A 15,457-nucleotide genomic window follows, 5' to 3' on the forward strand; every position below is an offset into this window, starting at 1 on the left:
TATACCTTTAGTTACCGGTGGCCCTGTCAGAGGAGCGGCAGGTGGCAGTTAGGTCTGGGAAACCAGCTCACCAGGAAGCAAAGCTCTGCTGGGTGAATCTCAGGTGAGGCCCTGAGAGCCTTGGCCCCAGAACATTTCTTGCTACTGCTGTATCTTTGCCGCTGCCATTTTTCTCTGGTACCTGGCATGGAATAAATGGGCATGGGGAGACTCCCCACTGCCCTTAATGTAGTTTTGGAAATATCCTGTTTTACTGGGCATTTTTACCTGTGGATTATTAAGAAGGTCATTTCCTCCTAAGTTGTGCTGCTTGACTGGAACAATGACCTAATATAATAATAGTGTTAGTTTAAGTAGAATTTTGATGATTGAGGGTTTTTAATAAACATAGTAAAGTTAGGTTAGTTTAGTAGAAAAATTAACATAGGTAAAGGTAGGATAAAATGTTGCCCCTGTCTCTGATAAAGCAGAGGTTGCAGAGGATAAAACATAAAACAAGAAAGAGTCACACAGCTAGAACACATGAGTTTCTATTGAGAAGCCACATAGACTGTGGTTTAAATTAATGATTAAGGAAAAACAATTGAGTCCCAGAAGCCCAGCTAGCTCAAATTCTTTTAATCTTAATTTTGGGAGATGTGTTCCCAGGTTTTGGAGTACATCACAGCTGAAACAAAGCTTTGGAAATGACTTAAGGTTAGATTGAGACGTTTCTGTAGCTTTGAGGTGAAAAAAATCAAGGAAACAACCTCAGGTTTTAGAAAGACACAGTTCAGTGAGGGACTTGTAAGATCAAGGAACAAGAACAAAGCAGCCCAATCATTATTAGTTGATGTGCCTTTCTTGCTAGAATTGGTTGATGATTAAAGATGACTAATTTCTGTCCTCAGTTTCCTGATATAAAAAAATGTTAACGAGTATAGCCTGAATAAAGTAGAACTGACTGTTTTTCATATATAAAAGATTAGGTTAGGGGGGCTGGAGAGATGGCTCAGAGGTTAAGAGCACCAGCTGCTCTTCCAGAGGTCCTGAGTTCAATTCCCAGCAACCACATGGTGGCTCACAACCATTTGTAATGAGATCTGTTGCCCTCTTCTGGCGTACAGGCATACATGGAGGTAGAATGTTGCATACATAATAATACATAAATAAATAAATAAATCTTAAAAAAAAAAGGTTAGGTTAGTGATTTTTTTTTAAGATTCCTTATAAAATTACTTTTTGAGACAAGTAATAAAGCAACTGATTCTTTCTTTGAAACCACAAAATGCAGCCTGACAGTAGAAGAGTGACTGAGAAAAATACCTCACTTGCTTACACCGTGTCAATCTACAAGTTGCTTAGACATGAATGTATGTGAGTTCTTGGAATAATTTGTTTTTCATCAATAATACACAGGATGTTTAACCATGTAAGGGAAATGGGAAACATGTTTTTTACCTGTATTCATTATAATCATTAACTTGAAAGATAGAATGTAACCACATTGTAATTTTTATACTGTCTGAAACATTTGGTCAGGATATATAAGCTGTGAAGGAAAAATAAAGACAAGATTAGAGAGAGAACAGAGAAAGACCCTAAGTGTGTGTTTTTTACTTTTTACAGGCCTCAGAGAGTTTAGTCCCGTACTGTTGTCCCCGCCCCCACCACTGACAGTCCCAGACTATTAAGTTTTACTCCCTCAGGTAGAAAAGTTGATTGATAGTCTGTAGATACTCTTGTAGACTTACCCTCAAACCCCTGAGCTGCTGGAGGCTGGTCCTCACTGAGGCAACATTTGGAAAAGAGTTAGTTAAGCATCGCCTTGCTATCTGTGGGGTTCTGTACAGTTTAGTTTCAAAACATTCAATGAAACCTGAACCTGATACTAAGAGAATAAAAAAGGTCTGGTGGAGATTAAAATATGGTCAAAGACCCATGGAAGGATACATCGCTGAAACCCATGGGCTGGTAGATGCGCTGACAAGGAAGCAGGAGAGGCTCCACATGGCCATGGCAACTGGAGTTCTTTGTGTGAAGTTGGACAGGGACAGCATGACCCAGTCCCTGACCATGGATGACTGCCCAGCACTGTGCAGAGTCTGAAAAACCTGGGGATGAGAGAGTCCTGAGCACAGGTCAGCTGTGGGGTGGGGTGGGGTGGGGTGGGAATAGAGTGACAGGGGCTACAGCTGCCACCCTTCTTACAGGATGAGTCTAGCCCTGGTGACAGACCTACTGGAAGTGTGGAAATAATTCTGCCTTCAGCCCCCTGCTCTGTCCTTGTCCCACACATGGACACCCTCACCTTGTAGACGACAGTGGCCATGAATTGTGGGTATGGCTGCTGGTTGGACAGAAACTCTCCAATGACTTTGTTCATGACATCTTGAGGTGGGAAGAAGTCGTCTAGGAACTGAGGCAGGATCCTTGCCACGACCCTGGCTTCACAGGGAAACCCCTTGCGGATCCTGTAAGGAAGGGAGCTGATCTGAGTTTTACCCTGGTTCCTGTCCTCTCAGTCCTGCCCACAGAGCAACATGACTGAGGCTCAGAGGCCCTTGACATATAGGGATGCTCCAAGTGGGGCTCAGTCCACAATTAGGATATGAGCTTTAAAATTCGAAGGTGACACACAGGCTTTTCTTTTGCTGCCCTGATTGATTCAGGCACTATAAGGAGAATAAAGCAGAGTGTGAGAAGGCACTATAAAGGAACAGCAGGAATAGGGGGAGGTGGTGACATTATAGAAGAGACTTTCCACATCAAAATGCTTCAAGAACTTTTCACTGTTACATGTCCTATATGAGAGCACTAGTGTCAATCAGGAGTTTTTCTTTCCATCAAAGATCCTCCCCCCACCGCCTGCACCACTTGTTCCTGCTTATTCTTCTCAACATTCAACACTTGTCCCTTAGCCACAAGCCGAAACAGAGCTGACGTACAGCTATCCCACTAATACACACACAACTGCAGTGTACAGCTGAGAAGTGCACAAGTGGGCAGACACTTGGCTGTGCCTTCCTGTGGCTGTGGCCCAAGCCCACCAATAGCACTTGAGCACACTCCCAGGAGTGTTTATTTCCTTAGCAGTGGACTGTGGGATCAAGGAGGGCAGTGAGTGCCTGTAACCTACATGGGTCCAGCTGTCCCCAAGTGGTGCTCTGTGAATATTCAAGCATTGAAAAATGGCCACAAGATGCATTTTAAAGTTTAAGAGGATGAACAATTACACATAGAGGCAATTGCTCTGAATTTGGCTCTAGGATAGTCAATGACTACGGAGGTTAGAGGTAGGGTTGTGCTGCATTTCTTACCTATCAAAGAGAACAGATACCCGCTCCATAGCAACGATCACAGACTCACTATCAGGCGTAGCAGGGCTGGGGTCAGAGGTTCTGCCCGGACTGGCTTTTTCTTTTCCTGAAACAGAAACACTCAGGCCGCTATAGGATTGAAGCCTAAGAGGCTTGAAATTAGCATTTGGTGACTCATACAGGACTTGACCAGATAAACACAGACCCTTTCAAAAACAGGTGATTAGAGTTCCTAGCAAGGTAGGACCCACCTCAACTTTCTTACAACTCTCAGGGATGTGGTGGCCAGAGGCAGCTCTGAAACCTATACATGGTGGTGTCATGTGAGCTGCTCCTTTGCCCTGGGATTTCTGGAAAGGTAACAGGGCTGGTTTAGGGTCACAATAAAGCTACAGCACCATGAGGCCTGGCTTGTGACGCTGAGTATGTTCCTGTTTCACTTTCTAGAAGCTAGGCTATGCACAATGGCCCTGGGTGAGTCGACGACCCTTACAACTTGCTCACCTGTGTACATGCAGGTGAGCATCAGGCCTAGGGCTGCCATGGCCCGATGTGGGCTTTGTACATTGACTCTGTCCACGCTTAGCTTGACCAAAGACTCTGTATCTAAGCGAGAGAGCTGCTCAGACAGCAGGAGACGCTCCAGACCCCGGAGGGCACAGTGGTAAATGATGGAGGGGGTGGACTCTTCACTTCCAGACAGCATAACTCCACACATCTAGACAAGAAGAAAGGTTTGTTCTTATCCTCCTCAAAAGCACAATGACCCACTGGTACAGTTTACAAGGAAGCCTGCCTGTGTCCAATAGAACCCATCCAAAGCTGTCTCACCTGTATCACAGATGCTGAAAATTCTGGTCCCACATCCAGAGGGTAGTTTTCCATCAGATAGAACGCAGTGGCACACATCACCAGCACATGCTGCTGGCTGTGAATGTTCACGCAGCTGAAAATGGGAGACAGAAATCATACCTAGTCACATATAGCACCCCTGGCTGTCTGCCATGGGAACAGTTTTAAAGCATATCCATTCACGTCTATCGAGTATAGAACCCTGGGCCGTGCCAGTGACTACACGGTTTCCAGAGCTGCATGGCCTCAGTATGGCACACCATCTCAATGCTGTACCTCTTTTTTTTTTTAAAAAAATATTTATTTATTTATTACGTATACAATATTCTGTCTGTGTGTGTGCCTGCGGGCCAGAAGAGGACACCAGACTTCATTACAGATGGTTGTGAGCCACCATGTGGTTGCTGGGAATTGAACTCAGGACCTTTGGAAGAGCAGGCAATGGTCTTAACCGCTGAGCCATCTCTCCAACCCAATGCTGTACCTCTTCATAGGCTACTTGACTCTCTTAAACATCTTCATGTTTAAGATGCTTCCTCAGGGTGTGTGGCATGTGCTAACTTGTAACACTCTATATCATGGGATCACCAGTTGGTACCACCAGTAGAGACCTGGCTAGCATATGATTTAGATCAATGTCACCATAAACAAAGGAACCACACATCATCTCTTCTACCCTTTCAGATGTATTCAAATGACAATGTCACATCTAGGAACTGGCTACTGCTTTGTATGTGACATGGGACTCTCTGCCCAAAGCACTGAGCAAGGTCTACTTATTATCCGACTGGACACTGTAAGCGCCTCATACCCGCCCCAGTTCTCTTTGTCCTCTTCATTCCTCAGCAGATTGTGCCTTCACATAACCTGCTCAACTCTGCCCCAGGCCAGGACCTGGAATTGCAGGGGGTGGCTGTTTGCTTACCTTGCACACATGTAAGCTACTATCCAGCAAGGACTACAGGGAAGAAAGCACCTCCCTACAAGCCGCTGTCCCTGTCCCAGCTCGATTTGCCACTGACTGTGGGGCCCCTGAAATGCACTTCTGCTCACCTGTCAGCCTAAGGCCTTACCATCTCCAAACTTTTAACTTTACTCTGCATTTCTCAATCAACAATCCACCACACAACAGCCGGCTTTTCTTCCAACTCCCTTCTCATCCCTAACTCATGTCCCAAATTCTAAGTGCCCAGTTGTGTTCCATCAGGGCCACAGCTCCTCCCTCTGCTTCTAAAACAGAGCTGTAATGGGCTCAACTTAGTATCAAAAGGACCAGCAATATATTCATGTGCAGCTGTATGTAAGACATCTTTAGGGGGAGGTGGAGATTAGAGCAGGAGTAAAGGGTCTCACAGGAAACACTGGGCTGATCAGAAACTAAAGAGGAAGCTAAGTCTGGTGACAGAATAAGGAAGCTGGTCCACATCAGTGTGCTGAGTGCTGTAGGAGAGTGATGCAAGGCAGGACTTTTCATCTTGCTAGAGATGAAAGCTTCTGGCATATACTTGTATCCTTGTGTCTCATGGCTACTATTTCCTAAAATAGGTACACTCCTGTCACCTACTAGAACCTGGCAAATACTTTGTTACTTCTGAAACAGGATCTCATCTGTAGCCCCGGCTAGTTTCAAGCTGATGCCAAATTTTCTGCCTCAGCCTCTCAAATGCTGAGATTATAAGCATGCACTACTATGCCAGTTCTAGCATATACTTTTAAAGTCAAACAGGGCTCTTCTGTTTTATTTTTTATTTTTGTTGTTGTTAAGACCATACTAAAGCCCACCCACCCAGCCCCACTCACTGGGCTATTCCTTTGAGGTTGGACAGCAGATATTCACTAACAACTGGAATGAGCTGCTTTGCAGTGTCATCCAAGAGGTCACACTCCAACACATAAAGGATGCCATGCAGGGCTCCGATCTGGCTGGGGAGGTGGCTGCTCCTGAGTGTGCTCTCCAGTAGGCGGCTGACTGGTTCTGCCACAGTTTTGTCCTGAATACAAGCACAGACATGAGTTGCTGGAGACGGGTTGATTGCTAACTGCCAATGGCCTGAATCCCTGAAACTGAAAGAGCCTAGCTATAATCTAGTACACAGTAGAAGTCACACGGGGGCAGGATACCATGCAGGAAAGGTCGGTGTACAGTGCTGACCCTATATAAAAATCTGAATTTGAGAGAGGATCCACCTTATGTGGAAAATGTGATTTGTGCCTGCACTTGCTTTCCCCTTTGGAGTTGTAGGGTGCTCCTGTAACCTGTCTTGACTGACAACACTGATTCTGAGCTCTGCTGCCCCTGTAGAACATCTCATATGTGTTGTCTACTCCTTGTCTACCTACTGGATGAATGAGCTGTGTTCTGTATGACTATTCTGGAACAGTATTCAAACCTGGTTTTCTAGGCTTTTCCCAGGAATTCTCTCCCTCAGCTAATTCTGCCTCATGTCTCTTCACTATAATTAACTTTGGTCTGGCTCCTCCTAGCAAAAGCTTGTTGGTAGTTGTGGAGCTCTTGACACTAATTTGTGCTAACCTGGACTGACATGGTATCACTTTCTCTGGGTATTCTAAGTGTGGCAGTGGAATTTTTGCCCAGACACCCAGCACACACCTTGACACAGGACTCCTCCAGCAGTGAAGACTACTGTTGTGTGATGCACTCCAGCAGCAGGACGTCAGTGTCTGACTGACCTACCAAATACCCTACCAGGAAAGGCTGACTCATTTGGTCTCATGACAGAAGAAGCCATCTAGTGGTGGAGGTGTATACTTTTTTTTTTTTTTTTAAAGATTTATTTATTTATTATGTATACAACATTCTGCCTCCATGTATGCCCACACACCAGAGGAGGGCGCCAGATCTCACTACAGATGGTTGTGAACCACCATGTGGTTGCTGGGAATTGAACTCAGGACCTCTGGAAGAGCAGACAGCGCTCTTAACCACTGAGCCATCTCTCCAGCCCCCGAGGTGTATACTTTTAATCCCAGCAATCAAGAGGCAGAGGCAGGTGGATCTCCGAATTCAAGCCCAGTTTTGTCTACAGAGTGAGTTCCAGGACAGTCAGAGCTATCACAAAACAAAGAGGCCACCCAACCCTCTCCAGGGGAGTCTATATCTAATGGTCTTGGGTTAAAGAAGGTTAACAGTTCTTGCCAGTTACTTCCTTCTCATCCCCCTTCCCATATCCATGTGTTCTTCCTCAGTATAGTACAACCAAGGCCTCTAACCACACTTTTTTATAAGCATAACACCAGGATATGTTGTTGAAGGCTGCAGATCTAACAGTGAGCAAAGAACAGTGACAGTTTGGATGCATGCTGTGGAACACTGACCTCTGGACATGACACAGTTGTGCCATGTTGAAATCAGAAGAGCCGGATTACCTGCATCTACACAAGACTCTCACAAGTACAGAACTATAATGTTCCCTCATAGCATGGGTAGTTAAGGACCAAAACCTGAACCTCAGCATACTGCACATAATCCTTGCCCAGCTGCACTTGGACTTGGGAAGGTTAACTGAAGAGGGAGAAGGGTGCTATGTCTCCATTTCTGCAGCTCTTGGGGTTACATTACGTTTTAGTATGTAGCTGTTTTGAAGTCACTACAGTTCCAATAGATATGTCTTCATCCATGCTTATATGAGGAAAGCCAAAAAACACACTGGTTTACAAGCCGGACTCGGATCATCAGTGACCTATCTGAGGTGAGCAGACCTTTGCTCAGGTTTCCCCAGGAAAAGCAATGCAGCAGTGCAACACCATCTGTAGCAACACAGGGCAGCTGAAAGCCTCTCAGAAGACAATTGCCTTCAAGGACAGCCGCCTCTGTACACAGAGCTGGGAACTGGAGCCAGTCACCATTCCGCCTTGGGGTTGTTCTTTAAAAATCACCATTATTTGCCTGATGCATTTGATTTACATTTTGCCTGAGGAACCTGGGCCTGAGCACAAAACCACAGTTACAAGGAAAGTCAAGCCACTAAAGTCCCCCCATGAAGGAAAATAGACCTCCCACAAGGACACAGTCCTGACAGCACCCAGAAGATGCCTGCTTTGAAGAGTGTGCTCACACAGGGGGACTAAGTGCTCATTGTTCCCGTTCTCTGGATGATGCTAAGCATGGCCACCCATGCTGTATACCTGTGCTAGCCTCTAGGTACAGTGACAACAGGTTCTAACAAGGGAAGACATGGCATATATGGCACATGGAAAATGGGCACCAACAGGCTCACCCACACCACTCCCGCCAGTAGCCCCAACTACTTCATGCACAGCAGCCACTCATGTGTCTATTGAACAAGTAAGTTTCTTTTTGTAAAAATTAGTTTTTGTATGTGGTATGTGTATATGTGTCCACATGTTAAATATGCATGCTCATTATGGGAACCTGTAGAAGCCAGAAGAAGGTGTTGGTTTTAAGTTGGCAATGTGGGTGCTAGAAATGAAATCAGGTATTCTGTAAGAGCACCAAGTGTTCTTAACCACGGAGTTCTCTCTCTAGCCCTGAACAAGTAAGTTTCTATTGTTATTACAAAAATGGATTCCAGGAAAAATATATTAAACACATGGTGATAAGTTTAACATTTAATGATAAATTTTAAGCTAATTTAAAAACATAATTATTTTAACATTAAGTGAAAGGGCGAAAGTGCCTGAGCCAACAGTCTAGAGTCACTTTATTTTACTGGCCATGCTGATTCCCTTCCAATATGTACCAACAAGAGGTGGAACACACAGGTAATTATTTTTATGTATGTATCTGACATATTTTCTATGAGAACCACCTAGTATGTATACAGGAAAGGCAAAACCAAGTAGTACTAACCAAATTCTGATAAACCAGCAGCAGAATAATGTATCAGGTATCCAAAGAACACCTTGATTTGGGATTTCCCAGTACATATCTGTTGTCAACAAATTACCCTGTCTAAGGTGTTTTGTGACAGCAGTACAACTGGACCAAGACAACCATGATGCCAAGGATAGATGTCTACATTCCCCAGTGGGGGAGTGCAAGGGTACTATGACAGATGGGTCACCAGGGAAGACCTGTGTAAGTCAAACAATACAGTGGGATCCAGACCCTATCAGAGAAATGGAGTGGAGCTGTCAAGATGATAGACTGGCCATGGATGCAAGGCATGGTTCCAATATTTGGGCTGTCCCAGTGGCCTCACACTTTTTGTCCTGGAGAGGTACCCTACTATAATGGCACAAAGGCCAAGGGGCATAGGTGCTTCAACCATGTTCACCACAAAACATCTCGGTTTCCTGTGGGGATGATACCAACAGGTACTGAGTTCTTTTAGCTGATCAGAGCTGTGGTTCCCATGTGCCAAGGACCTTACCCTGGGACAGGCCTTTGAAGTATGCAGATGCACACAGCACATTTGACCAACACCAGATCCCAAAGCAGAGAAGTCCTAAGTGCTTCAATGGGGGCAGCCTCTGCACCACCTCTCACTCACCATACCAAGGACAGCAGCTGCCTTACAAGTGGCAGGTACTAGGTACTGAATGAGGATTTCATCTTCTGAAGGGTGCACTCTCCGAAGTTCTGTCAGCGTTAGATACATCATTTCAAACTGGGTGCGTTCAGTGAATAAGTCTGATACCACGAGAAGCTGGAGACATGCAAGATCAGAACAAGAAGAAGAGCATTACACCCAGAGGAATGTAAAAATGTAGTCTAAAATGCAGTGGGTGGCAAGGCATGGGAAAAAATAGGGGAATCTTCAGTACTGATTGGACAGACTTAAAATACAGAACATTGAAGTAGTAACAGAATATCATGTTAAAAATGCCTTTGCATATACACTACAGATGGAGGAAGAGCTTAGATTTCAGCTGCCACATATACAAGGGTGATCATTTTCAGGCAATGTCCATTAATACAGAGCCATGTGCTCAAAACTCCTAGGAGCAAGAAATGGGCAATCATTTCTCTCTCTGTTATCATTGTTACTTTAATTTATTATCATTGAGTGTGTGGATAATGTATGTGTGTAAGTGCAGGTGTGCACAAAAACACTGCATGTGTGTGAAAGCCAGGAAACCACTCTTGAGAGTCAGGTCTCTCCTTTTACTGTGGGTTCTGAGGATCAAACTCAGGCTGTCAGATCTGCTGCACAGGAAGCACTTTAACCTGCTGAGACATCTTGCTGCCCACTATCACTTATTTATTATATATCTATTTGTTTTTTATTTATTTTTATGTGTTTGGGTGCTTTGCCTACATGTATGCTGGCATACCATGTGTGTGCTGTGCCCACAGAAGCCAGAAGAGGGACTCAGATCCCCTGGAACTTGAGTTACAGGTGGTTGTGAGCCCCCATGTGGGTTCTTGGAATGGAACCTGGGCTCAGAAAAAACAGCCAGTGCTCTTAACTACTGCTTTCTCCAGTTCCCACTATCACTTTTAAAAAGACCAAGCAACTATTTTAGAGCCTTTCAATTTTTCTTTCCAGCCCTGTCAATAATGATAGATGTCACTTATAAAACAAACATCCTATGTTTGGGGCTGTAGCAGAAGAGCAGGAAGTACCACGAGACTATTTATCTGACCTATCTACTTATCTAAGAAGAAGGGTAATGTCTAGGAGTCCACAGCTGTTTGTCACCACCCTAGAAGAGACAGACAGATAAGGTGGGCCTTTGGAACTGTGACAGCAACTGGCATATTACACACTGGTGCTACACTTGAGAGCATTTACCTGCTCTGGATCTGAAAAAGAACATCTGTCCTGTCACCATCACCAACTTCAAACACTCGGTTGCTCCAGACCTGGGAGGCTGTAGGAGTTCCTTTACAGGTTCTGAGACATTACAAACCAGGTGGTGTGTGTGTTGTGTGTGAATGTATGCATGTGTGTGTATGTGTCTATGTCTTCATATATGTCTCTCTGTGTATCTAGCAAATTCATGGCACATACAAGTATGGTATGTATACATTTATGTATATGGTATCTATCTAGTGCATCTATTATGGTATTTGTATGATGTGTATGTGGAGTGTATTTTGGTACATGTGTGTATGTGTATGTATGTGCATGTGTGTGCACAGCATCACACATGCTTCTGGATGTGGGGAAAGAGGGGAAGGTAAACTTACAGATCGAACCACTTCACTGATCAGGATGACAGGGGTCTTTCTGGCTGTACTGGATGGCAGGATCCAGCGGCTGTACAATTCAAGCAGAAACTGCGAACAGGAGTGAATATCAACCCCAGCACGGTGTTTTCTGCAGAGTGTGAAACATGGATATTTTCCCCATACATAGATGAGAGGTTCACCTCAAGATGGACCCCAAACATATCAAGTGATTGAGAAAAAATTTCAAATTGCTAATTTTTTTTTTTTTAAAAAAAGTCAGTATTAACCTGGAATTGACTGGAGACACAGGTGGTGATGTTGGTGCAGGAACATCAGCCTCTTCCTCTTCCTCTTCATCCCATTCCTCCTCTCTCAGGGGTGTGATATTGTTCCCTAGCCACACAGAGTGTATGGATACCTGCCACAGAAGCAAGAACCAGATTTAAAGTTCTTGCTGGGTAGGTACAAGCCAGTCCACTACTCTGAGCACATAAGACCACTGTAATGATCTATCCCTTTCAGACCTATATGTACTGTCAGAGGAGCCCTTGGGTACAAAGGCTAAACTGTTGGCAGAAAAACTTTGACCTTAGGTTCAAGGCTTGAATGAGTGTCTGAAAAAAGTATGAAGTAAAAGAGGCTCCAGAGAGTGACACTACAGTCCTGGAGAAAGGGGACCATACACAGATTTTATAAACCTGGTTCCCATTCATTTGTGTTTTCCAGGAGTAGACCCTGCTTTTCTGGGCTAATTGCTTAGAGATATCTCTCCAAGGATGCAGTTGGAGATGTAATTGTTTTAGGAAGGTTAAGGGGCAGCCAAGAGCCCCAAGCCCTCAAATGCAGCTCCAGATGAAGTGGGTTTTGCACTGACCTCCCTTCTGATTGCTCCACTACAAACCCTCCTGCATTTTCCCTTATGACCTCAGATACTTTCAATGAAGGCAAGCTGAGAATTGTGGATAAATTCCAGTTGCCAATGTTCTCCACACCTAGCTCCTTGCACCATCTCTTTCCACAAAATGTAAAGTGGCAGTTCATCCTAGTAGCCTTTTTTTTTTTTTTGATAGCTGATATGGTATCCCAGGCAAGGCAGGGCTAAAATGGACCCACACAGTCTTACTATATTCAGCTTACAGACACTAGAACTGGAACTCCAGTACTGAAGGAAGCAGAGTTAAATGAATGTAACAGAGCCAGAAGGGATACAGTTAGGGACATGGGACTCTTGAACACGGTCACGTACCTAGGGGCCCCAGGCATCTTGTTTATCACCTCATCTTTAGAAACACTCCATGAAGAGCACATCACATTCTAACTGTCACTATGACTTATCTTAGGGCAGAACTTTCTCTGCAAAGGTAGGAAGGAACAGAGGGGTTTGTCTAGAAAAGCAGCAGGTACCACAGGTCCCTGACCCCTGTAGTCAGTAGCTGTCAACTATCCTTATTTGTTCTTACTAAAAGTAATGCTACCTGCTAAGCTATGCACTCAGTTGCTCTCTGAACTAGCAGCCAGGAAACTTTCAGTGCTGCATCTGACTGAGCAGCTCTCAGCTGACTTTATTTTGTCCTTCCTAACCTTTCATGCTTCTTAGCTCTCTCCTGTCTCATATCATTCCACTATGTTTTATACACATCTGCATGCTTATATGCAAAATATATTGAAATCTAGAATAATGTATGTAAATAAAACTTTTCTTTAAGTTTGGTATGTGGCTCAAGCCTGAGGACAGACAAGGTTGGTTATAATTTCAGCATGTAATCCTCAGGAGGGAACAGAATGGTGTAACTGACCTGGCCCAGCTTGTAGCTCATGTTGCCTAGCTCCCGCTCTGAGTTGATCTGCAGTAGTAGTTTGTCATGGCTGATGAGGGCACCTGTAAAACATCAGCATAGCACTGCATAAGACCCTGACTGGCTGGACAGATGTTTGCCCAATCCGGTTATCCTCTTCATTGGCAAGATGGCTCAGATATACAGAGGCCCAGGAGGTCTTGGAGTACTGTCACTTGGTAACCTGTTGAGCTGGCAAGCCTGGTAGGCAAACTAGACTCTTTTCCTATGGCTGCCTCAAGCTAACAGTGTTAGATCTCACACCACCCATTCTCTCCCCAAGGCACTCTGATGCTCTTAGAGCTGTATTCTGAGTTCCTATAGCTATCTATCCACACCTTTCTCAAGACTCTACAGAGCAAGTATGTCATTTCTCACCCACTCTATTGGCCCAGACAGAGGCTCCTCAAGGTCTAGGCCCATGGCCATTTAAAGTCACACTGCTCTGTTAAATTCAATGTTCCCAAAATCATTTTGAGATACACAACACACTGAATTTCCATACAGAAACTTCCCCAAATAAAGTCTTCAAGGTACTTAAATTCCTAAAAGAATGAGGTAATTATAAGATTGAAGCAGTTTGTTCAATAATAACGAGGGTGATGGCAAAGGGAAGGGTAAGGAGGTTTTGGAGGGTGTTCATTTAGTATACATTATGCACTTGTACAAAAATGTCTTTATGCAACACAGTAACTTGTACAATTAATAAACACAATGGAAAGAAAAAGAACCTACAAAATTCTCTTCATTGAAGCAAGATACATCCTGGTGTTTATGGTGGTACAAGTCCAGACAAAGCATGAGACTTGTGAATGGGGGCAATACACTCAGCATGCAGCCTTCTTGTTAAGCCACAGCAAGAATGCTAGCCATGGCTGGACAGAAGGCTCAGCGGTTAAGAGCACTGACAGCTCTTCCAGAGGACCTGAGTTCAATTCCCAGCACTCATACAGCAGCTCACAGTTGTCTGTAACTCCAAGATCTGACACAGACATGCAGGCAAAGCACCAATGAATATAAAATAAAAATAAACATTTTTTTTAAAAGAATGCTAGCCACACTCTTGTTCTAGTTCCTTCCTGTACCTGTAGTAGCTGGCAACAGGGAAGGGACAGGATCCCAGGCTTGGTGAGAATGGTGAGTGGCAGTATTCTCTCTCTGGGAAACCATTTCTTGGATCTCTTGTTCTACAATCCCTCTGATCATGCTCAATTTTCTTCCAAATCTAAAATTCAGAACCAAAAGAAAGAACATGTTTGCTTTTTTCAAACATCACAGGAATGAAAACCACCAGGACTTCTCTTTCACTTGCCTGAAGCAGCTGGTGTAACAGCAAGCAAACCCTGCTGCAGGTGCTTATTCCTGACCCAAAAGTCTGAGCCTGAATACCCAGTGAAGCTCATACAATTTGACACTAAATCTTCAGCTTGTCACCAATGACCAAAATCACTTTAGGATCTATATCCCTGGGCAGGGCCACAGACACATATTACATCAATTCTTTTAACAAAGGAAAGGGTATGGGAATTTAAAAGAGGAGTGGGCTACCTCACCATCCTCTGCAATAGAATGTAGCCCACATAGAAACTCAGGCAAACCTGGTATCGAGAACCTTCAGAGGCTTGTTCCGGGGCTGTTGCTCCAAGCAGCTTACAGCTGGATTGCCAGCCACAGGCACAGTCATTGCACTGAGCACTAGAGAGGTGATGGCCTGCACAGCCAGGACATGGATCTGGGTCCTTTCTGTATCTTCCTAGAGGAACAGTCCACACATTGACAACATGACAACAAGATACTAACCACTTATTCTGCCTCTACTTCACACAGAGCCCAAGGGCCATATAAGGCTTCAGAGAGGAGAACTGGATTCCTTAAGTCCTGTGGCTTCCCATAGCCAGAGTCTTTTGTTCAAGTTTGTTTGGCATTGGTCACACATCTATATACCTAGACCTTGGAGTAAACCTGAAGTATGCAAATATTTGGCACAGAACTCCAAATAGGCATTTACCTCAGAGGACATTGCTCTTAAATACTATCATTTGAGAACACTGGCAACCTGGCAGTTACAGAAACGTTGGAAGATGATCTTGACGACTTGTGACCTATATAGATTCACTCTCTTATCTGTCATCTCCACAAGTTCATTTCACATCTCTCAGAACCAAGGGCTCATATCCCAGGACTTTGAACATACAAAACTATGGGCGTTATTCATGTCTTATTAGCATGGTGTACATTAATATTAAGCAAACAAAAAACTATGGGCGTTATTCATGTCTTATTAGCATGGTGTACATTAATATTAAGCAAACAAAAAATATGGGCATTATTCATGTCTTATTAGCATGGTGTACATTAATACTAAGCAAACA

The 15,457-nt window shown here is 44.2% G+C and overlaps 1 protein-coding gene across 2 annotated transcripts in view; it reads right to left on the reverse strand.

The window, feature by feature from the left end:
* Htt (huntingtin) overlaps positions 1-15,457 on the reverse strand; it is a 139,586-nt gene that overhangs the window by 4,210 nt on the left and 119,919 nt on the right. For both annotated transcript variants that reach the window (XM_075943833.1, XM_075943832.1), the window contains exons 55-66: positions 14,684-14,838; positions 14,171-14,310; positions 13,047-13,129; positions 11,538-11,668; positions 11,269-11,398; positions 9,626-9,781; positions 5,952-6,142; positions 4,131-4,245; positions 3,804-4,017; positions 3,300-3,405; positions 2,291-2,453; positions 1,933-2,093 (exon numbers count right to left, since the gene is read on the reverse strand). In XM_075943833.1, the coding sequence (XP_075799948.1) occupies positions 1,933-2,093; positions 2,291-2,453; positions 3,300-3,405; positions 3,804-4,017; positions 4,131-4,245; positions 5,952-6,142; positions 9,626-9,781; positions 11,269-11,398; positions 11,538-11,668; positions 13,047-13,129; positions 14,171-14,310; positions 14,684-14,838 (1,745 nt within the window). The remainder of the gene's footprint in view (positions 1-1,932; positions 2,094-2,290; positions 2,454-3,299; positions 3,406-3,803; positions 4,018-4,130; positions 4,246-5,951; positions 6,143-9,625; positions 9,782-11,268; positions 11,399-11,537; positions 11,669-13,046; positions 13,130-14,170; positions 14,311-14,683; positions 14,839-15,457) is intronic.

The sequence above is a fragment of the Microtus pennsylvanicus genome, chromosome 12 (genome assembly GCF_037038515.1).
Source record: "Microtus pennsylvanicus isolate mMicPen1 chromosome 12, mMicPen1.hap1, whole genome shotgun sequence".
Taxonomy (NCBI): Eukaryota; Metazoa; Chordata; class Mammalia; order Rodentia; family Cricetidae; genus Microtus; species Microtus pennsylvanicus.